Genomic DNA, 23,107 nt, shown 5'->3' on the forward strand with positions numbered 1-23,107 from the left:
AATACAGTCAATTAGTACTATAAAAAAAATAGTTACAAACCTGGCGGAGCCGCGCAAGTCCTTAAACTCAATATTCAGGAAAGGCAGGAAGGTGACTTTACAGAAAGGACACGTGGTGTTTAGATTGGAGTCATCGGCAGCCCATCCTGCCATGATTTCTTCATCATAAACTAAGGCTTTACAGCCTTGGCATTGCGAGCAACTAGACATGAGGACCTGCAAACACACAATGTAAGCCTTTACTGCGGAGAAACAGCAGAATATAGAAGTCCCCAACTTTTCATTGTAAAACCTATTTTATGGGTTATGATGGTGCTGGATTGCGTGAAATATCTGTTCTGCTTTCACATAAAAAGATACATAGAAATAGAGAAAAGACAACTTGTAGTTACCGAAAACAGCTGTAACCATATTGACACTTTTTTTACAAATTCGTCTATAGATGATAATGCTTATTTACAGCACACACTTTTACACTTTTGTAAAGTGTTTACCTAAACTTTAGATCCCAAATGATTTGAGAACAGAGCCTTAGTAAATGGTTCATATAGTTATGTGGGTCAGGAACGCTAACTTTTCGCCCTAGGGAGAGCACCTAGAAGGCGAGGGAGGAAGAATGCTGCCTTCCAATAGGTGGCGCTGCAGAGGTATTAATCCATCTCCCTTATTTGCATATTACCCAGAGGAGCATGGATGGCCGTATAAGTTTCCTTACTCACCTTCTAGGCGCTCTCCCTAAGGAGAAAAGATAGCATTCCTGGCCCAAATCACAGGCCTCTCACTAGCCAAGCCAGAAACCTCCTGCACACTGATGAGGGGCAAACCCCCCCGAAACAGCTGTCTGTGTATGGATTCTGTAACAATTCTCAGTCATTGTTACAAGGCTTGTATAAAGCGTCTAACATGGACTTGCAAGAATGCTGCCTTCCAATAGGTAGTGCTGCAGAGGTATTATTCCATCTCCCTTATTTAAATAGTTATAGTACACTTGACAAAAAAGTCAAGTAAGCTTACAGCCTCCTTCTACGGCTCACAACCCTGGATAAAAATGTCATAAAGCAAAGTTCATATGTGAGACATATAGCCAGTCTCTTACCAAATAAAGTATTCACATTTCAGCAGCCTTCATGCAGGAACTCGCCCTCTCTGATGCAAATGGGTACAAATCCAGATCCTATTAGCTGAAGTCAACCACTCTCAAAGAGACCAAAACAAAAGCGCAATTCTGGGGTTGTGGATTTGTTTTTTCTGGCATTTACCCTGCAGGATAAATAATGGACAGGCAGTCTATCCAGTCACACCACAGGCATAGCTTCATGGGCAATCTGCAATGGCAGCCCTGGGAATCTTCAGAAAGCCCCCAGCTGCCATGGCAACTGAAAGGGAAGGGGGGAAGGGTGGGTAGAGGATTCAAATGCTGTTGTCCGAACCTACAGGGGCATTTAAAGGGTTAACAGCAGCGATCCATGTGGGCGCAGATCATAGCTGTTGTGGGAGAGCGTTGGCAGTAAGAAACAGCCGACACCTGCATTATAGGGTCCAGAATCCATCCTCAATCCATATAAACCCTGAACCTCCATAACGTAACTATTCTCTTAACCCCTTAATGACGCTGCCCCCTTTTTTTTCCATTTCTTTTTTTCCTCCCCCCTTCAAAAAAATCATAACTCCTTTATTTATCCATCGACGTCGCTGTATGAGGGCTTGTTTTTTGCGAGACAAGTTGTATTTTTAAATGGTGCCATTTAATGTACCATATAATGTACTGAAAAAGTTTAAAAAAATTCTAAGTGGAGGAAAATGAAAAAAAAAAACAACATTCCGCCATCTTTCAGTGCCTCTTGTTTCTATGGTGCACAAACTGCAACAAAGATGACCTGATAACTTTATTCTATACCAAACTTACATACTTTTTTTTATTTATTTTTTTTAACTACACTTATTTTTTCCAAAGACATTAATTTTTTTCAATTATTTTCTGCTGCCATCTTCTGCACGCAAAACCTTTTTAATTTTTCCGTTGACGTAGTTCAGCGAGGGCTCATTTTTTGTGGGATGTCCTGTAGTTTCCGTTAGCACCAATTTGGAATACATACGACTAGTTGGTCGCTTTTTATTGCGTTTTTTCTGGGAGACAGGGTAACTAAAAAAAAGTGCATTTCTGGTGTTCTTTATTTTTTTTGGCCGACGTTCACCATGCTGGAAAAATAATGTGCTACTTTGATAGATTGGACTTTTACGGACGCGGCGATACCAAATATGTATTTTTATTTTATGATTTACATTTTTTAAATCATAGATATGGCAAAAAGGAATTGATTTAAAGTTGTTTTTTTTTTAACAATTATTAAAACTTTATTGCTCTTATTTTCACTTTTCTTTTAAGCCCCTCTGGGGGACTACAATATCCGATGCTTTGATCACTCCTGCAGTATGACGTAATGCTATAGCATTACGTCATACTGCGATGTGACAGGCAGTCTATTAAGGCACCCCACGGGGACGGCTTGATAGGCAGTCTGCTAAGGCAGCCCTGGGGCCTTTCAGAAGGCCCCCTGCTGCCATGACACCTGCACGGCTCCCACGATCTCACCGCGTGGAGGCTGTACGGGACCCCCGAACATTGTTCGGGGGATTTAAATGCGGCTGTCAGAATTGACAGCGGCATTTAAAGGGCTAATAGCCGAGATCGGCCGCATGGACGATTGCAGATATTGCCCGCGGGTGTTAGCTGTAATAAATAGATGATGCCCTGCAACCTCTCTTCATACATACCCCGACGCTCAAGAACACACGTCCTTGGTCGTCAAGGGGTTATTGCTTGTGAAAGAGGACGTCCCCCCTTATCCCTTCCCAGAAAAAAAGAACATTGTGGCATGTTGGACTCAGAGTGCTTGGCTTCAGCTACCAGCATATATACTCTGGATATGTACCATCTGGGCTAGCAATACGAGGACAAGTTCCTGTTTGAAGACTACCGTAGTGTGAAAAGTTTATTTTGAAAGACACTGGCTATATATATGTCTCACATCAGCTGTACTTGATGAGCGGCATTACCGCCTGTTAGGCTGTGAGCACACTACCATGTTTTGGTGGCTGGTTTGCATCTGTATACAGAAATACATCCTGATCTGACCGTGGGCCTCCTGACCTAAACTACGAGCATCTTAGGAATGTATGATGCTCGTAGTTTGGGCCAGGACCCGTGGTCACGCCAGGAAGTCCTTTTGTATTACGAATGCAAAATGGTCACCGAAATATAGTTGTGTGCGCCCAGCCTAAAGCGGATGAAAAATGTAAAATGCAAAATAAATGTAAAAAACATTTTTTTATTAATTCACAAAAAAGCACCTTCTGAAATGGCTGACCAGCAGCAGCTGCATCCCAGCATGTTTAAACGCAGCACACATTGTGACAAATGCCATAGAGGTGATGTGAATGTACCAGCGGTCAGGACGGACTCACCTCCATCACACAGTTCTGGAAGATACTGGATAAGCTGGTATTCTGAGACGACCCATGCTCTGACTTCTCAGATTCCAACGCTCTCATTCCTTTACCTGGTGTGGATTCGCCTGCAAACACAACATTGTTTATTGACATCAGTTCTTGGCAAAAGCTTTATCGCAATTCAATCCACAAACGCAGGAAATTTTTTTGATACGTACGCATGTAGCAAACATTAACTTGATGTTTAACCCATTATGATAACACTGTCAGTTAGTTTACACTTTAAAGCACTTTACAAAAGGTTCTTGTGTTAAGATGCGAAAACAATAGCTTTTCAATTGCCTAACACAAGAGAACTTTCTGCAACAAGTTCTCACAGACAAGTTAAAGTTGGCTACATATGTATGTAGCCCTAGATGGTGCGAAAAATAGAGACAAAAGGTAACAGTAGGAATTAGAATGAAAAACCCATACTGTTCGTGTAGCTCTGTTTACTCGTGCCGCCGCTGCTGCTGCTGCCCAGGCTGGTGTTGCTTTGATTTAAGCTGCTTGAAGAAAGTCTTTGAAAGCCCATCTTGTCACCCACTACCGGCTCGTCAACATTCAACGGAAACTGGTATTCACCTTTATCAACTTCTTCCTACATTACAAGGAAAGTAAAAATAATGCTGGGATATAACATATGGTACCTTAAGTCTCAGATAACCTCTTTAGAGATGCCTCCTGCATATACACATATACACACAGTGGGTCTGGAAAGTCTTCACACCCTTTCACCTTTTTTTAAAATATTTTGTTATGTAGCAGCCTGATGCAAATTGAAATATATATATATATTAAGTATTCCCCCCATCTTTCTGCACTCAATACCTCATAATGATAAAGTGAAAAAAATCTGTACAATTATGTCAATGCAAAATGTTAGTTTTTTTAAATAAGTATTCAGATCCTTTTGTATGACAATTGGAATTTAGCTGGGGGGGGGGGGGGGTATGGCCTCCCACTACTCTTGATCATCTTTGAGATGTTTCTACACTTTGATTGAAGTCACTTGCGGTAAATTCAGTTAATTGGACATAATTTTAAAAGACACCCCCTGTCTATAAAAGGTCCCAGAGCTCACAATGCATATCAGAGCCAAAACCAAGTTATGAGGAGGAAAGAACAGTCTGTACATCTCAGACAGCATTGTGTGGAGGCTCAGATCTGGAGAAGGGTACAAAAAAAAATTATGCGGCATTGAAAGTTCCCAGGAGCCCAGTAGCCTCCATAATTCATAAATAGAAGTTTGGAACAAGCCGGACTCTCCCTAGAGCTGCTGACTCACCAAACTAAGAAATCAGGGGAGAAGGGCTTGGTAGGAGAGGTGACCAAGAACCCAATGGTCACTTTGGCCAAGCGCCAAAGATCTTGTGTGCAGATCGGAGAAACGTCCAGATAATTGCAGCCTCCAAACTGGGCTTTATAATCGTGTGGCCAGAAAGAAGCCTTTCCTCAGTAAAAGACGCATGAAAGCCGCCTGGAGTTGGCCAAAGACCACATAAAAGGAGACTCTGTCTGCGAGAAACAAGATCCTCTGGTCTGATGAAACCAAGATTGAAAGCTTTGGCTTCAATTCTAAGCATTGTGTCTGGAGGAGAGCAGGTGCCGCTCATCACCTGCCAAACACCATCCCTACAGTGAATCATGGTGGTGGCAGCATTGTGCTGTGGGGGAGGGGGGGGGGGTGTTCAGCGGCTGGGGCAACGAGACCGGTCAGGGTTGATGGAAAGCTGAGTACGGAGATATTCTTAAAAAAAACCTGATCCAGAGCAGAATGGACCTCAGGGAAGGATCACTTTCCAACCAGACAATGACCCTAAGCACACAGCCACGACAACACAGGAGGGGCTTAGGGAAAAACTCTATGAATGTCGTTGAGTGTCCTAGTGAAGCCCTGACTTGAACATCTGACAATGGCCATCCGCAGACTGTCTTCATCCAACCTAACAGACTTTGAGAGGATCTGCAGGGAAGAATGGCAGAAAATCCTCAAATCCAGGTGGGCAATCCTTGTGGTATCATACCCAAGAAGCCTGTAGGCTGTAATCGCTGCCAAAGGAGCTTCAGTTAAGTACTGATGACAGCGTCTGAATACTTACGTCAATGCAAAATGTTTTTTTTAACATTTTTTCCTAACATTCTATGTTCACTTTGTCATTATGGGATATTGAGTGCAGAATAGGGAAAAACCTGAAATTACTTTACAGACCTACAGTATATAGACCTATATATACTATCGTATACTTCTGCCCATGTCCAGTGAACAACAGGTATTCATTCGGAAATGTACAACACTGATCTGATTTCGTGGTATGGTCTGAAGATAAACGGGGACCACATATTCTGTGTCCTAAAAAGCTCTTCAGACTACTACACTTTCACACCATCTTAAAACAATATCATCTGTCTGTATATTGTGTCCCGTGTCTCTTTGAGGTCTGGGTGAATATTCAAGAAATATTTTTTTTATTCCTCATAATACCAAAGGGTTTTCTCATAAAATGTAACGAGACATTCTTTAAAAAAAGTTGTCTAACTTTTTTTTATATAGGTTTTGGGCTCCTTGTGCACTGCAGGACCATTTTGGCGCTCCGGAATCCGATACCGTGACGTCAGCGTGTCCTCTGGCCCGGTGAGCTCTTGTAAATTGGTCATGTGGGCTTCTAATGTAGAAACCCCAGCTGCTTTATGGGACATCCCTGATGGACTATTGGCTGCAGCGGTCATGTGTGTAAACCATCACGTGACTGCTGCAGCCGAAGTTAGACCAAAGGGACTACAAGAATGAGTATTGGTGCCTTCATATATTTTTCGCCCAACGACAGCAATATTTTTATTAATCAGAAAAGCCCTTTAAACACTAGTAGAGCATAATAATAAAAATGCTGGTTTTCATAATTTGTTAAATCAATTAAATTTGCAAGCTACAGGGAAAAAAAACCCTTTTTACCCCGGGTGGCGCAGTACAACGTGGTTTCTGGGGCATCTTTCTTTATCACTATAAAAAAATTCAGATATTAGTGGGGGTTTTTTGTTTTATTATATACGGCTGTATTCACACGGGCAGTAAAACCGCGCGGGCTTTGTGTGTTTGAAACATACAAAAATAGAACCCATACTTTTCAATGGCTCTATTTACATGAGTGATTTTATGTCCTAAGGACCAATCAGTTTTTCAGGTTTTCTCGTCGTCACATTCCTAAAGCCATAACTTTTACGTTTTTCTGTCAACATAGTCATATGGGGGCTTGTTTTTTGAGAGACAAGTTGTGTTTTTTTTACTAGCATCATTTTTGGGTACATATAATGTATTATTATAACTTATTCATTTTTATTTGGGGTGGAATTCAGAAGAAAAAAAATCCCATAATTGTTTTTGAATTTTATTTTTATAGAGTTCAGCATGCAGAATAAATATTGTGATAACTCTAAGCCTTCATATATCCTATTTTGGGGAACATATTACATTTTGATCACTTTTTATTTAGCTTTTTCCAGAGAAACGATTTTACAAATCTGTAATTCTAGAATTTTTTTAAATTTTTTTTACGGTGTTCACCATGCAGCATACATTAGATGTTAAGTTAATTCAGCGGGTCAGTACGATTATGTCTGTCTATACCAAATCTAAATAGTTTTTTAAACTTTTCACCCCTTTTTTTTTTTTTTTTTTAAAGTTGTTAATTTTTTTTCATATTGTCGCATTCAAAGACCCCTAACATTTTTTTTTTCTGTCAATGGTGCTATTTCAGGTTTGCCAAAAACCATCCTAGCAGACGAAATAGACTAACAGCTTGCTGGAAGATCAGCTTATGTACGGTCCATAGAGAGGGAATACACTCTGATGCAGCTACAGCTAATAGTGTTACTGGAATCACATCTACACTGCTCAGTACTCCTCTATACTGAATCCTATGCTGCTTCTGCTTTTCTTTATATGCTCTGCATGCCTAATGATAAAAGATTGTACCACTCATCTCTCCCAGCAGCTACAGCCAAGTTCTCCCCATGGGGTGTGTGTTGATAGGCTGCAGTCAGCCCGTTTACATGACATCATAGGCTGCTGCGACCAATCACAAACCTCAGCACTTGAACGTTGAGCTCTGTAATTGACTGTAGCAATATATGTACACATAGTCTTAGGGAAGACCAGAGGATGCGGCGCTAGAACAGCGGTAAACCTGGAGAGGCGAGTATGAGATCTTATTTTTTGGTATGAAGGGTGGGTGGTGTTTAGAATTAAAGAAAACTAGAGATGAGCGAGTATACTCGCTAAGGCTAACTACTCGAGCGAACAGTGCCTTAGCCGAGTATCCTCCCGCTCGTGTGTAAAGAATCGGCTGCCGGCGCGGGTGACAGGTGAGTTGCGGCGGTGAGCAGTGGGGAGCAGGGGGGAGAGAGGGAGAGAGAGATCTCCCCGCCGCTCCCCGCCCCCCGAATCTTTACAGATGAGCGGGAGGATACTCGGCTAAGGCACTATTCGCTCGAGTAGTTAGCCTTAGCGAGTATACTCGCTCATCTCTAAACAAAGCAAAAAAAAACAACCTTTGACAACTCCTTGAACTAAAATAAATGTACTGCAAGGTTCTCTGTCTTGTACTGCTATGATAATATTTTAGACACACCAATCACCTCATCATCAGAGTAACTGTATGCAGATGCCACTGCCCCCCACACTTTGCTGGCAACATTGGCGGCTTGCTTCATACTAGACTTTAGCACGTCCATTTTGGGCCCAGTCAAAAGATTGTCAAACTTAAGTCCAGGAAGGGAGTTCACCACTGAACCCAGTGATCCGTGCTGAGTATTGCGGACAAGTGCTGTTAGCGAGAGAGAGCGTTCCTTTTGGTTTTTGAGTTGGTGTTTTGGAGTTGTAGTAAATGTTTTGGACCTGGATACGGAGTTTTTCTGATTTTCACCCTGAACATTGGAGGGAGGGATGGAGTCAGCAGGCAGACTAGACCTCCTTTCTATTGTGCCTTGGGTAGGATCCTCACTTTCCTTAGCAGGATCCTTGCTTCTAAGTTCCATACTGGAAGATTTACTCCCAAGAGGACTTTTCAGATTCATATAGCTTTCAATTTCGTCAGCTAAGTTGCGTGCCACCACAGGGGAGATCGTCTTCTCCTCAACAGGAGAGGGATTGTCTTCTACCGATTCTGAGGCCAGCAGTGATAATGGATCAAGCCCTTTCTCCACTCCTTCCCTTTCTACTGATTTGGGAAGACCATAAGAACTGTTTCTCTTGTTTGGGTCATCTGTGTTTTTCACAGAAGCAGTCAGGTTATTTGTGTTTTCCGTATCAATACACTCAGAGGATTCCAATGTAGTTTCTTCTTTAACAGTAGATAAGGGGTCAAAAATGTCCCGACCCAAGACATTTTCTGGAGTCTGCAGGGCTGGGCATCCAGGATCACAAGTCCGACTCTCTGCGTTGTGACTAGGAACTGGGCTGTCAATGCAATCAAAAGGAAATGCTTTACCAGTCTGTGGAAGGGTTGGGGTCTTTGATAATGCTGCAGTAAGTATCTTCGCATCCGCGCCCATCTTCATGGCAATCTCATTAGTAGACATATCAAGACTACCTTTCTTCAGCATCATGCCTGCACGGCTGTCTGTACTAAAGCTGCAGCTTCTCTCAGAAAACATCTTCTGTCTCTTCTGGGCCTTCTCTCCAGACTTCTTAGCCTGAGTCTCACTGATGAACACAGAGTCATCGCCACAATCCTGAACTGTAAGGGGTGGGATTGGTAGACTCCCTGCAATAAGGGGAAACTGGATTAAATATAGGCAAAGTACACTTAATACTTCTTGTCCTTGATGAGGACCAGTGCAGGAGTGTATCTACACCCGATGTGTCTGATGATCGGGTGCAGATGCACCCCTGCACTGCAGTGTCAGGCCTGCCCCGACATCGGAGCTGTGGAGGAAAATGATGATGTTGGGGCAGGCCCGACATTGGATTGGAAAGGGTTAACTATTGACGTAAGAGATCGCTCTACAACACAACTCACCGCTGCTGCTTTTTCTTCCAGTATCAAATATTCCAGAGGGCACCTTGACGATGGTGCTTCCATATGGGGGAGATTCTGGTGGACTTTTAATCTCTGGGGTTATCGGCTGGTTGTCACCTTGGCCATCAGACTGCACGACTAAGCAAAATAATAGAAACCACAAGTCAAACCTCATTTTTAGGACAATAATGTCCGGCAATACAAACGCTTTATGCGTCACAAATAGATTTATACGTAGAGTTTTATACCATTTCTACAGAAGTCAGAGAATACCATATTTCTCAGACTATAAATTGAACCCGACGGCATGATACAACCAAGTTTAGACAAGTTTGGACAAACTTAGCCCCGAATCCGCTGCGCGTAGTCCTGCATGATGCGCCAGCGCGGGCAGGGCGCGTATTCACGCTATACTTCTGCTGTGCTACAGCGGAAGTATAGCGTGACGGGCGGCTTCCATTGACTACAATGGAAACCGTCCGCGCGTATTCCCGCGGCAAATAGGACATGCCGCAGGTAATTTCACGCTGCAGAATTCCGCAGCGTGTACATTGAGCCATTAGGTTCAATAGAACCTAATAGCTGTGGTGAAACACCGCGGATTTCTGACACGTTTTCTGTGGTGGAAATCCGGCCGTGGGCATTATCAAAAATCAAATAAAGCTCTACTGGTAAATCATGTGGAATAGGAAAACAAAAACTAAATGCCTCCTACAAGTTTCCCTGGATTATTCAAGACCCAAGGTTATCAGGGAGTAAAAAAAAATATTCAAACTTCAGTCTCCATCCAAGGACAACAAAAAGCATCCTATATGCCCATCATGATGCCTTGATGGAGCCAATGAAGGAACAGGAATGTGTGGATCAGTCAGTTATTGGCGAGCTGCCTTTAACAGTATTTAGAGGTACTTTACACCAGCCTCATGGGCCATTCACAATGTGGACAGGGGACGACCCATTGCCTTCTACTAGAGACCGCTGTAGGCACGAACTGTGCAGGGAGGGGGGTAGATAAGATGTGACCATCATCTATTGTGAAGGGTGAATCTTGTATTATCTGCACATAAGTGGTGCTCCGAGGCCCTCACTGTAATATAGCATCTCAATGCAAATTCCTATCAAAAACTATGTAAATAATCCACTTTATTCAAAAACATCATCTGGTCAACTAAATAGATTTTCCGAGAAGTTCCTTCACATTTTGTAACATGTGCACATTTTCAACTGTGTGATGTCCCTGCTGTTTTTTTTTTTGTAAGATTTGAACTAAAAATTCAAAATAGATTCCATACAAATTTGGGCAAAAAACGTAAACTGTCTATTTTAAGTATATGTACAAAAATGTTGTTTTAGACAACAGTTAAACTGCAGGTTAAAAAATCTCACCTATTACATCAGCAGGTTGAATTGTGCTTCCATTTTGCTCCTGAGGGGGGTTAGACTGTGAAGAAGAATCCGCTTTTTTCGACTCTTCGTGAATTAAAGTGCTTTTTTTGTGAAGTTCATCCTTCGGTCCTGGCCCTTCACTGACTTCATTGCCTGCAGAGTAGAGGCATTAGAGGGATCAAAATGTGACTGCAGAATCAAGAAAACGTCAGCTTTTCAAGTTTCTGCTTGAGCACAAATCCTGGCATCTGATAAAAGTTAAAGGGGTTGTCCCGCGGCAGCAAGTGGGTCTATACACTTCTGTATGGCCATAATAATGCACTTTGTAATGTACATTGTGCATTAATTATGAGCCATACAGAAGTTATAAAAAGTTTTTCACTTACCTGCTCCGTTGCTGGCGTCCTCGTTCCCATGGAGCCGACTAATTTTCGCCGTCTAATGGCCAAATTAGCCGCGCTTGCGCAGTCCGGGTCTTCTGCTTTCTTCAATGGGGCTCCGTGTAGCTCCGCCCCGTCACGTGCCGATTCCAGCCAATCAGGAGGCTGGAATGGGCAATGGACCGCACAGAAGCCCTGCGGTCCACCGAGGGAGAAGATACCGGCGGCCATCTTCATCAGGTAAGTAAGAAGTCACCGGAGCGCGGGGATTCAGGTAAGCGCTCTCCGGTGTTCTTTTTTAACCCCTGCATCGGGGTTGTCTCGCGCCGAACGGGGGGGGGGGGGGGGGGGGGGGGGTTGAAAAAAAAAAAACCCGTTTCGGCGCGGGACAACCCCTTTAACACTTAAGGCCCTTTTACATGCAAAAATCTTTCAACCGACTGAAAGACTTAGCAATCTATTTACATAAAGTGCTAACGGCCATAAACCCTTTATTATCTTCATTTTCATGTAAAAGGCCCTCCACTAGTTGTTTGCAGAGCCCAGTGTGTGTTTAAACACATGCCCAACTGTGCAAACAGCTGGCCACACATTCTTTTGTTCTTCTCGTGGCTGTCAGTACATTTCATTGTTCTCCTAGTGCAGTGATGGCAAACTTTTTAGAGACCAAGTGCCCAAACTGCAACCCAAAACCAAACTTATTTATCGCAAAGTGCCAACATGTCAGGGGCGGGGCTTATCACCATGTATGATTTTACCCCTGTCATTCTAAAAAGGAAAGGGCCGCTTCAAAATAAACTGTGTGCAGATTTTGACTGCTTTTGGATGGAAAAATGCTGCAGAATGTCCTCAGTGGAAATTTCTGTCGCAAATTCTGCAGCATTTCCGCATCCAACAAGCGGTCAAAATCTGCACGCTGTCTATTTTGAAACAGCCCTGCCCATTTACTCCACATATAAACATACCCCAGCGGTAATAGTGACATCCCCCAGAGTGACCCCTACAGAAATAGTGACATTCCCCAGAGTGACCCCTACAGAAATAGTGACATTCCCCAGAGTGGCCCCTACAGAAATAGTGACATTCCCCAGAGTGGCCCCTCTGTATTATAGTGACATCCCACAGCGGCCCCTCTGTATTATAGTGACATCCCACAGCGGCCCCTCTGTATTATAGTGACATCCCACAGCGGCCCCCGCGGTAATAGTGACATCCCACAGCGGCCCCCGCGGTAATAGTGACATCCCACAGCGGCCCCCGCGGTAATAGTGACATCCCACAGCGGCCCCCGCGGTAATAGTGACATCCCACAGCGGCCCCAGCGGTAATAGTGACATCCCACAGCGGCCCCAGCGGTAATAGTGACATCCCACAGCGGCCCCAGCGGTAATAGTGACATCCCACAGCGGCCCCAGCGGTAATAGTGACATCCCACAGCGGCCCCAGCGGTAATAGTGACATCCCACAGCGGCCCCAGCGGTAATAGTGACATCCCACATCGGCAAAAGCGGGAATAATGACATCCCACAGCGGCCCCAGCGGTAATAGTGACCCTTGTTCAGATTGAGCTGCACGCCTTCACTGCTGACTAGCGCGCCATGGTCCTTCATGGTCTGCAGGAGGCTGCTGCGACCCATGGCTGTATAGTTGCACAACCCCCTTGAGGTATCGATATTCCTGTTGTATCTCGCAATTTTCTTGGTGATATTACCCCTCTGCACTAGGGCGGCATTCACACGGACATATTTGCACAGTATTTTGCACACGCAAATTATACGCAGGGAATAGAGCCCATGGATTTTAATGGGTTCGTTCACATAAGCGCATTTCGTTCACGCAAAAAAATATGCAGCATGCTTTATTATCCTGCGCATGAAAGCAGCATATATAGAATTAGCTTAACTGCGGATCACAAATCAATGGAAGCGTGGTTGCGTGTTTTTTGTGCGTGCAAATGCAAAAAGTCCAGTAAAACACACACATGCTCGCACAAATATGCGATGTGACAGCGGCCTAAGGAGCATTATCTTTTATGCTCATTGACATGCAGATTGCGGTATACACCTGAACCAGGTGTCTATTACTACTGGCTGCTAATAAATCAGTAATATGATTGAATACCTGAAAATGTAACTAAATATTAGAGTAAAGTAATTGCACATAAGTAGCTGAAAAAATAAAAAGGTTTTTAAATCCTATTGTATTTTAAAAAATGCAATATGAAGTCAGACATTAGGAAAGTATGCGAACCACCAAACATTACATTCATACGTGGTTGTTCAATACATGATTTCACACACTCATGCAGGTCTGCCTTGGTTACTTCTTCGGGGAAGACTTTGCACGTTATTGATCATTCCGTCACAACAGCTAAGGGTGCGTTCACACGGGCAGGTTTTACTCAGGTTTCTTGATGCAGTTTTTGAAGACCCCCCCCCCCCCCCCCCCCCGCCCCCTTCTATGACCTTCACCTGGCCTGGGCTTTAAAAATGGCATCAAAGTACTGGAACAAAACCAGCATGTGTGAACACACCCATAACCCCTCAAGGGCCAAGTGCAGTAAAATATAGGGTCCTTGGTCCTAGGCTTTAATCCTGGCCAATAGCAGAAGTGCAGTGCGGGATTAAAGCCTGTGCTATTGCAAACAAGCAAGAGCAGGTTGGGCCCTCAGCTGTTAAGTCACAGCTGAGGACCTGGAAGGGAAGGGAACAGCGTTTATCCACTACTACATAGCACTCTGTCACAGCAAAGCTGCAGGGTCCTCGCTGACTCTGATCAGCTGTTAGTGACAACTGTCACTACAGGAGGAGGTTTTACCCTGTGACTGGGATGCCCCAGCTACAGTGGAAAAGTATAAAATAAAATAAAAAAAATAGGAAAAAAAAAAGAAAAATACAATGTTAATGATCCCCAGAGGTCCTGGAGAACATAGATTGTAAAAAAAAATAGTTAAAAAAAAAAACAGAAAATAAAAATTGATGTATAAAAAAAGAAAATGACCCACCGCTAACACAGTCAAAAGCATCACCATATGTGCCTGTAATCCAAAACTATGCAAAATATAAATGAAAACGTCCAAAACAAAATGTGAGACCCATTCCTGTACTTTATTTTTTTTAATTAGTACAGTTATGCTAAAACAAACTATAAAATTAAAAATAAATAAATAAAATAAATGTACTTTTAACCTCCAATAAAACTAAAAGAGAGGAGAAAAAAAAACAGCCCTGCGTGTCACAGGGGAAAAAAAAGAACAAAAGATAATTATGGTAGCTGAAAAAAACAAAAAATATAAAATTATTATTATTATTATTATTAAGGCAGTAAAATCACCACATGGGTAAAATCCCTAAAAAGTGTCTGGTCCTTTAAGACCAATACAGCCTGGCTCTTAAGAGGTTCAAGGAAGGTCAGATGGTCAGATGATGATGATGATGATGATGAATAACAGGGCCTGTATCGTGATTGCATTGCAATCCAAAAGAGGCTGATAGGATTGAGGTCAAGGGCTCTACGACAGTCAGATTTTTCTGTACTAAAGGCTTTAAAAGATATACATATATTTTGCATAACAGGGAATGGTCATGCTGAACACTGGAACAAAGAAATGGCCTTTACTAAACTGTTGTCAGAAAAATACCCAATTCCCTAGAGAGTGATTGCATGCTACAGCACCCGCTGGCCTCAAGACTGTTAGTAGTCTCCAATAGGTGGCACTGTGGAGGTGTTCTTCCATCTCCCTTATTTGCATAGTCTCCACAAAACTTCACAATCATGCAGGCTGGAGGTGTTCACACAAACCATCCATTAGCCCGCCAGATGGGGAATCGTGGTGATTCATTACCTCCGTAAACATATTCTGCTTCAGCGATCAAAGCCGATTTGCTTTACACCGATGAAGCTAAAACGTCAGCATGGTAAACTATGTCCCCATTAACCCCTGCTAGTTGCAACTACTGTGAGCAGTCATAACACAATGATTTTTTCATTACTACATCACTGCATTCTGAGAACATATAGAAGTTTTTACTTTTCCCCATGAACCTAGAAATATGAGAGCTTAATGGCACCAATCTGGAATACATATGAAAAAAACATGGAAGGTGGGGAGAAAGAGGAGAGTATAAAAAAATATAATAGCAATTCAATCATTGTTTGTTTGTTTATAGCATTCACCATGCAGTATATGGGACAGGTTAACTTTATTCTGTGGGTTATTATTACAGCTATGCAAAATATATAGTTTTTCTACTTTTACACACACAAAAAAAAACTAACTTTTTTCTGTAGCTATAGTCGGGAGCGTCATAACTTTACGACTTTTTCTTTGACGGAGCTGTGTGAGGATTTGTTTTTTTTTTGCAGGACAAGCTGCAGTTTTCATTAATATTATAACATTTGAATCACTTTTTATTCCGTTTTATAGGAGGTTGGATGAACAAAGAACAGCAATTCTGGCATACTTCAGTTTTTTGTGTTTTTTTTTTTTTTAATCTTACGACGTTCATTGTGCAAAATGAATAAAATGTTAGTTTTCTAGGGCGGGTGGTTGTGGTGACGCCAATAACTTTTCTTTAGTGAGACAGGGTTTTTCCCCATGTGGCTGGACGAATCACTAATGAACTTTCCTGTGGACACCTTCCCTCATCTGTTGTATCATCCTCAGACATGAGAAGACCCATCAAGCGGCCAAGCAATGTTATAACATCAACATTAAGGGAAAAAAGGCCAACATACCCCTGGGCCACGGCTGGCTGACTCCCAGTCCCTGGCAGTTACTACCACCACTGTGCACCACCAACCCTGCCTCTTGAGGACAATTAAATGGATATCCAACACCATGTAGCGTACTAACATACTGACACTGCACAGCAGGTTGGTAGCCGATGCCTCCAGGAATTCTGTACCTAGCTGTAACTGGTGGACAGCAGACTGACCGCTGCTCCACCAATCAGTGAAGCACTCACTCAGGACCGCAGAGGGGAGGGAGCAGAAGCCAAGTTTGTTGCGGTCTCCCAAAGTAACTAACCAGCTTGAAGTGGCAACTGGATGTAGGACAAATGGAGCCCCGACCACACATACAGACACCTTCCTCTGGCAGGAGTCCCTACATGTGGCAATGAAGCTGGAGAAAAGAAAAAAAAGTTCTGCCGCCTCCCATAACTGGACACCCTAGGCACTGAACCCACAGTGAATAGTGGCAAAAAGGGGAACTCCTCACGCTCCCAACAAACAGTACTTTCTTGCGAAGGCAGTTTGGAGCTTGATTCTGAAGGCTGAACTGAAGGGCAGACAAACTTTTCCGTAGTCCCATTCTAGAAGTTGGTGTTTTTGCAATGACTGCACTTAGTTGTCAGAAGCAGCTGCAAAACTCAGGTCAAATTGAGACGTTTTGTATTCCCAGTCTTCATAACATAAAAGTAACATTTGAAGTAATGTTTTTAGCAACTATGGTGTAGAATCATAGAATGGTGGAGTTGGAAGGGACCTCCAGGGTCATCGGGTCCAACCCCCTGCTCAGTGCAGGGTCACTAAATCATCCCAGACAGATATTTGTCCAGCCTCTGTTTGAGCACTTCCATTGAAGGAGAACTCACCGCCTCCTGTGATCACCTGTTCCACTCATTGATCACTCTCACTGTAAGAAAGTTTTTTTCTAATATCTAATCTGTCTCCTCCCTTTCAGTTTCATCCCATTGCTTTTAGTCTTTCCTTGTGCAAATGAGAATAGGGCTGATCCCTCTGCTCTGTGACAGCCCTTCAGATATTTGTAGACGGCTATTAAGTCCCCTCTCAGCTTTCTTTTTTGCAAGCTAAACATTCCCAGACCCATTAACTGTTCCTCACAGGACATGATTTGCAGACCGCTCACCGCCTTGTTAACTCTTCTCTGAACTTGCTCCAGTTTATCTATGTCTTTTTTAAATTGGAGTGCCTAGAACTGGACACAGTATTCCAGATGAGGTCTGACTAAGGAAGAGTAGACGGGGATAATTACCTCATGTGATCTAAACTCTATGCTTCTCTTAATACATCCCAGAATTGTGTTTGCCTTTCTGGCTGCTGCATCACATTGTTGACTCACGTTCAGTCTATGTGCTGCTGCTTAGCCCAATTCCTCCCATTCTATATGAGCTTTTTAAAATTTTTCTTGCACAGATGTAGGACTTTGCATTTCTCCTTATTAAATACCATTCTGTTAGTCGCCGCCCACTGCTCAAGCTTTTTCAAATCTTTTTGAATACTCTCTCTCTCCCCAAGTGTTAGCTATCCCTCCTAGCTGTGTGTCATCTGCAAATTTGATGCGTTTCCCATCAATTCCCTCCTCCAGATCATTTATAAAAATGTTGATCAACACTGGGCCTCGGACAGAGCCTTGTGGTACCCCACTTGATACATTCTTCCACTTGGATGAGCAACCATTTATGACCACTCTGAGTACGATCACTCTGCCACTTGTGAATCCAACTAACAGTTGCCTTGTCAATCCTATATATGTTCATTTTTTCAATAAGGATGGTATGAGATACTTTGCCAAATGCTTTACTAAAGTCAAGATAGACTAAATCCACCACATTTCCCTGATCAACCCAGTCAGGGATTCTGTCATAGAAGGAAATTAATTCATCTGGCATGACTTGTTACAAACGCATGCGGGCTCTGGTTGATTACTCAATTTTTATCCAAGTACTTGCATACATGCTGTTTAATAATTTGTTCCAAGATCTTTCCTGGTATAGAAGTTAGGTTCTACAGGCACAAGCCTGTAGTTTCCTGGATTCAACTTCTTCCCTTTTTTTGAAAATAGGGACAACATTTGCCCGTTTCCAATCTTCTGGGACTTCTCCTGTTTTCAAATTTTCAATGATTATGGCGAGGGGTTCAGCAATTACCTCCGCTGCTTCCTTTAGTATCCTAGGATGTAATTCATCTGGACCTTAAGACTTTAATTCATTTAAGTTAGCTATGTGTTCCCTCACCATCTCTCTGGTTCTAGATAGCCTGCATTCTTTTATTCCCCCAATAGCACAGAGAAGATCAGTTGATGTTCCATCTCCTTTCTGAGAGAAAACAGATACATAATAGGAATTTAAAAGTTCGGCCTTCTCAACATCATTCTTAACCAATTCACCATTTTCATCTTGTAAGCATCCAATAGCATCTTTGACTTTTCTTTTGCTTTTGACATACCCCCAAAATCCTTTTTTATTGCTTTTGGCCTCTGTTGCAAGCCTCAATTCATTATGAGCTTTAGCTTATCTGACACTTGCCCTACAGTTTCTGCAGACGCCATTATATTCTTCTTTAGATATTGCCCCCTCTTTCCATTTGCTAAACATATTTTTCTTTATTTTTAAGAGGTGTACAGGTTCTGTGTTCATTCATCCTGGTCTCTTTAAATGCTTTTTATTCTTCCTTGTTTTAGGGATTAACGATTGTGCTTTGAGAATCTCATTTTGCAATACTTCCCAACCTTCTTGGACATTTCTGTGTAGATTTGAGAAGTTTATCTTTGGCTTCTAGTCCCTCTATGACGCTATATACTGTTCTCTATATAGATATTACATACAGACTCACATTTGCACACCTTGATTAAAGGGGTTGTCCCGCGCCGAAACGGGGTTTTTTTTTTTTTGTTTTTTTTTTTCAATAGGCCCCCCGTTCGGCGCGAGACAAACCCAATGCATGTGTTAAAAAAAAAGAAAAAAAAAAAGTTTAGTACTTACCCGAATCCCCGCACTGCGGCGACTTCTTCCTTAGCTTACTAAGATGGCCGCCGGGATCTTCACCCACGATGCACTGCGGGTCTTCTCCCATGGTGCACCGTGGGCTCTGTGCGGTCCATTGCCAATTCCAGCCTCCTGATTGGCTGGAATCAGCACACGTGACGGGGCGGAGGTACGAGGACCAGCTCTCTGGCACGAGCGGCCCCATTCACCAGGGAGAAGACCGGACTGCGCAAGCGCGTCTAATTGGGCGATTAGACGCTGAAATTAGACGGCACCATGGCGATGGGGACGCCAGCAACGGAACAGGTAAGTGAATAACTTCTGTATGGCTCATAATTAATGCACGATGTACATTACAAAGTGCATTAATATGGCCATACAGAAGTGTATAACCCCACTTGCTTTCGCATGACAACCCCTTTAAACAATTAATTACTATTACATTACAGTGCACTGAATGCACAGTACAAGCTTTAAGGAAGGAAACTGTACAACCTGAAACAAAGAAAAAAAAATTTAAAGCAACATCACCCAAAGAACGTGCTGCTATATTAGATTCTAATGTTCTGATCTGGTAGATAGTACGGTTAGTGCAGGAGATGGGGTGAGGTTAGCAGATCTGGGAGAATACCTGGACTAGGGTGCTTATCAGTAGAATCAAGCCTGATTAGATCCCTCACGAACACAGTGTGCTCCCCAGAGTTAGCATCGTTAGAGTTATCCACGTCAAGACGGCTCACCGAGTCCGCATCACTTTTACGTGTTGCACTCTGAGGAGCTGAAGAGACAACATGGGTTAAAAAAAAAACTAAACAAAACAAACAAACACACACGCTCATGCAAAGGCGCTGTCACGAACCTTAAAAAGCAGCAGATTACTAAGCAACATCAAGAGCTGGGAATGATGTATGACAAATTAACGCCACACAACTCTAATGGTCTTTTGCTTTAAGTGAATCAGTTACAATGCTTCATCTAGAGAATGCTTTTGTTGTATGTGTCGAGGTACACCTTGGCTTCAGTGCGCATGTCGGTTCCCGCTGGGACAAATGTCCGTACAGCGCAAGCGCAGGACTTCACCATGGCTTGCGCAGACTTTGGCAGCAGGGAGAAGTGGCCGAACAGTGGAGGGAGCATGCATAATTAGAGGAAGGTGTGACTTGGGGCTCTATTGGCTAGAGGTGGGTTAATTTACATAGAGTGCGCCATGAAATAAAAGTTTTTGAGTTCACTTGCATTTTACTGGTTTCTACACACTTGTCCAGAGTGAGTTAAATGTGTCTCAAACTGCTAAGGTGGCGACTTAAGATAAAAAAAAAAAAAATCTAATGACAGAATTCCTTTAGATTGAACTCTGTAAGTCGGTAGAAAATATAACCTGATGAGTCCCAGCGAGTGGAAGGGGAGAGAACAATCCATTTATTTGTATGAGGAACGTATGACCCTGGGATTGGATTATATCTCTACAGCAGCTAAAAATGACCGCTGTGACCACCTACTTCCTACAACAGGAGGCCGAGACGGCTGCTGTAGACGGAAGGGGAGTTCTCAGGCCAGACACATTTTTTAGTTTTGACAATAGATTAAATGTAATAATCTGTTTTGCAAGTTTTTTGTTTTTTTTTACATGCAGCTAAAAACAAAAAGGACCTGTTTTTGCAGTCCTCTCTGAGAGCAGCATAAGATAGTGACAGGTATGCCAATTGCAGTGATATATCTGCTTTATCTATCTGTGCAATAGTTTGGGAGAAACTGGCATTTCACTACTTGCAGTAGCAGACAGGACTAGAACTTCATATTCATGAGCTGCAGCTAACCACTCCCACTCCAACCTCCAGCCAATGATTAACAGCTGCCTCCTAGTAGTAGGCAGACAGCTATTAATCATTGGCTAGAGGGCGGGGTGGGTGTGGCTAGCTGCAGCTCCTGAATATCAAGGACTAGTCCTCCCTGTCTGGCTGCTACAAACAATATGCAAGTTTCTCCCAAACTATTGCACAGATTTACACAGCAGACTTATCACTGTAATCCGTGTGCCTCATTATATTACCTTGTGCTGCTCTCTGGGGACTCCAAAAAGATGGTGACAGATTCCCTTTAAGCATCAAAGCAAAAGTAGCAGTTGTGGAACAGTAAGCTAAAACGCCAAGGCACTCAAAACGTTCTATAATCACAAGGATTTAAATTTTAGTAAGGAGTGTTAAATCCACCAAAAATAATAATAATACGACACAGATATGTGAATATGGCGCAAACACTACTGGTCTCAGCCGGGATTGGATACCAGTTTTTTTTGTGTGTGTCAAAAACTTACAAGGCGTTTTTAAATATGATGTAACCCAAAAACCGTTGGCCATAAAGATAATGTGTGCGCACTGTTTAACGATACATCCAGTACAACTACAGCAACCTGTGTGTCCCAAAGCACCCAGGTGGCGGGTATTACATTACCTGAGCAGATGTAGGCAGAACCCAGAACGGTTCTGCGGCTGCATGTATACAAGATGCAGAAAAATACAGTTTGGCTCATTTTCTGTTAAATATTTTCTTGAGCTTCACCATTTCTTTCTTGCAGCTTTTTACCAAGAAACGCAGCAGTTGATGCTTCTTTGCTATATGTGGTCATCTAGTGGAACTGTATGAATCTAGCACCACCCCGTGGCATTGCAGACATGCCGGCTCCTTTACCAGGTAATGCCCCTTTTACACGGGGCGATTCTCATTAGCCCGATCACCAGCTCGTCCGACACACGGGCAGCGTGTTGGGAATTGTGCAGTTCTCTCACTCACTTGTCCTTCAGTGTTTACCACCTTCAGTGGCAGGTTTATTATTACCATGTCAGCGCAGCAAGCCCCGGAGATTTTCCTGAGGTTTGCCACTTCGACTTTGGCACTATAACTGTGTCCTGGCCAGCATTTCAGCACTAGAACTGTCAATGGAAATCTTCCGGGGTTTAACTGCAAGGTCAGTGCAGCAAGCCCCAGAGATTTTCCGGGCGTGCCACTAAAGGGGTTAAACTGCCCAACAAGTGAACAAACCAGCACAGATTTTTTATTCCGGCTGAAACGGAATAAGCGAGAACCTCACAATTCTCATTCATTGTTCATTCATGGGCTCGCATTTAAACTGAATGATCATTGTTTAGTTTCGCTCGTTTCAACGCTAATCATTCCGTCTAAGCCACATGTGTCAAACACAAGGCCAGCTGCTCCGTGTTATGTGGCCCGCGGCGTGCCGACGCCGCTCACCACTCTAGCGATTACCAGCTGGGGTGCCGCAGCTCCCCGCTGGTAATTGCGCTGTTACCGCTGATCCCGGCGCACACTGACATCAGTGTGCAGCCAGGATCCTCATACCGAGTCCCCTGATCATCAGTTCCGCAGGAGAGGATTCGGGGGTGGAAGCGTGCCGGGCGCACACACTGACTTCAGTGTGCATCCGGGCTCAGCGTGAGCAGAGAGGGAGCGACGCTGACAGGAAGGAAGAGGTAAGTATATGGGTGGGGGGGGGGGTGCTCCTTATTACTATGGGGGCTGCTTATTACTGAGGGGGGGCTGCTTCTTATTACTGATGGGGGGGAGGCTGCTTATTACTGAGGGGGGGGGAGGCTGCTTATTACTGAGGGGGGGGGAGGCTGCTTATTACTGAGGGGGGGGGGGGAGGCTGCTTATTACTGAGGGGGGGGGGGAGGCTGCTTATTACTGAGGGGGGGGGGGGAGGCTGCTTATTACTGAGGGGGGGGAGGCTGCTTATTACTGAGGGGGGGAGGCTGCTTATTACTGGGTGGGAGGGGCTGCTTATTACTGAGGTGGGGGGCTGCTTATTACTGAGGTGAGGGGCTGCTTATTACTGAGGGGGCTTATTATTATTACTGAGGAGGGGGAGGGGCTTATAATTATAATGTTGCTATGGGGGTTAATATTACTAATTGGGCCACTGTGGGAGTCGTTATTTTTACTGGGGCCACCATCAGGGTCACTATTAGGGCTCGTTCACACGGGTGTAATTGTATTTCGGTCGCACAAATACGCTGTGTATTTGCGCAAATGAAAATCACTTATGCCTGTATATTTGCGTACGTAAAAAGGAACGCAGGTGGGCCCA

At 43.5% G+C, this 23,107-nt stretch overlaps 1 protein-coding gene across 1 annotated transcript in view; it reads right to left on the reverse strand.

Moving 5' to 3' along the window:
• DENND4C (DENN domain containing 4C) overlaps nt 1-23,107 on the reverse strand; it is a 91,928-nt gene that overhangs the window by 13,249 nt on the left and 55,572 nt on the right. The window contains exons 20-26 of the mRNA XM_066604342.1: nt 19,634-19,780; nt 10,893-11,045; nt 9,507-9,644; nt 8,125-9,251; nt 3,925-4,090; nt 3,466-3,575; nt 41-216 (exon numbers count right to left, since the gene is read on the reverse strand). Of these exons, the coding sequence (XP_066460439.1) occupies nt 41-216; nt 3,466-3,575; nt 3,925-4,090; nt 8,125-9,251; nt 9,507-9,644; nt 10,893-11,045; nt 19,634-19,780 (2,017 nt within the window). The remainder of the gene's footprint in view (nt 1-40; nt 217-3,465; nt 3,576-3,924; nt 4,091-8,124; nt 9,252-9,506; nt 9,645-10,892; nt 11,046-19,633; nt 19,781-23,107) is intronic.

This window comes from Eleutherodactylus coqui, chromosome 5 (genome assembly GCF_035609145.1).
Source record: "Eleutherodactylus coqui strain aEleCoq1 chromosome 5, aEleCoq1.hap1, whole genome shotgun sequence".
In the NCBI taxonomy this organism is placed as follows: Eukaryota; Metazoa; Chordata; class Amphibia; order Anura; family Eleutherodactylidae; genus Eleutherodactylus; species Eleutherodactylus coqui.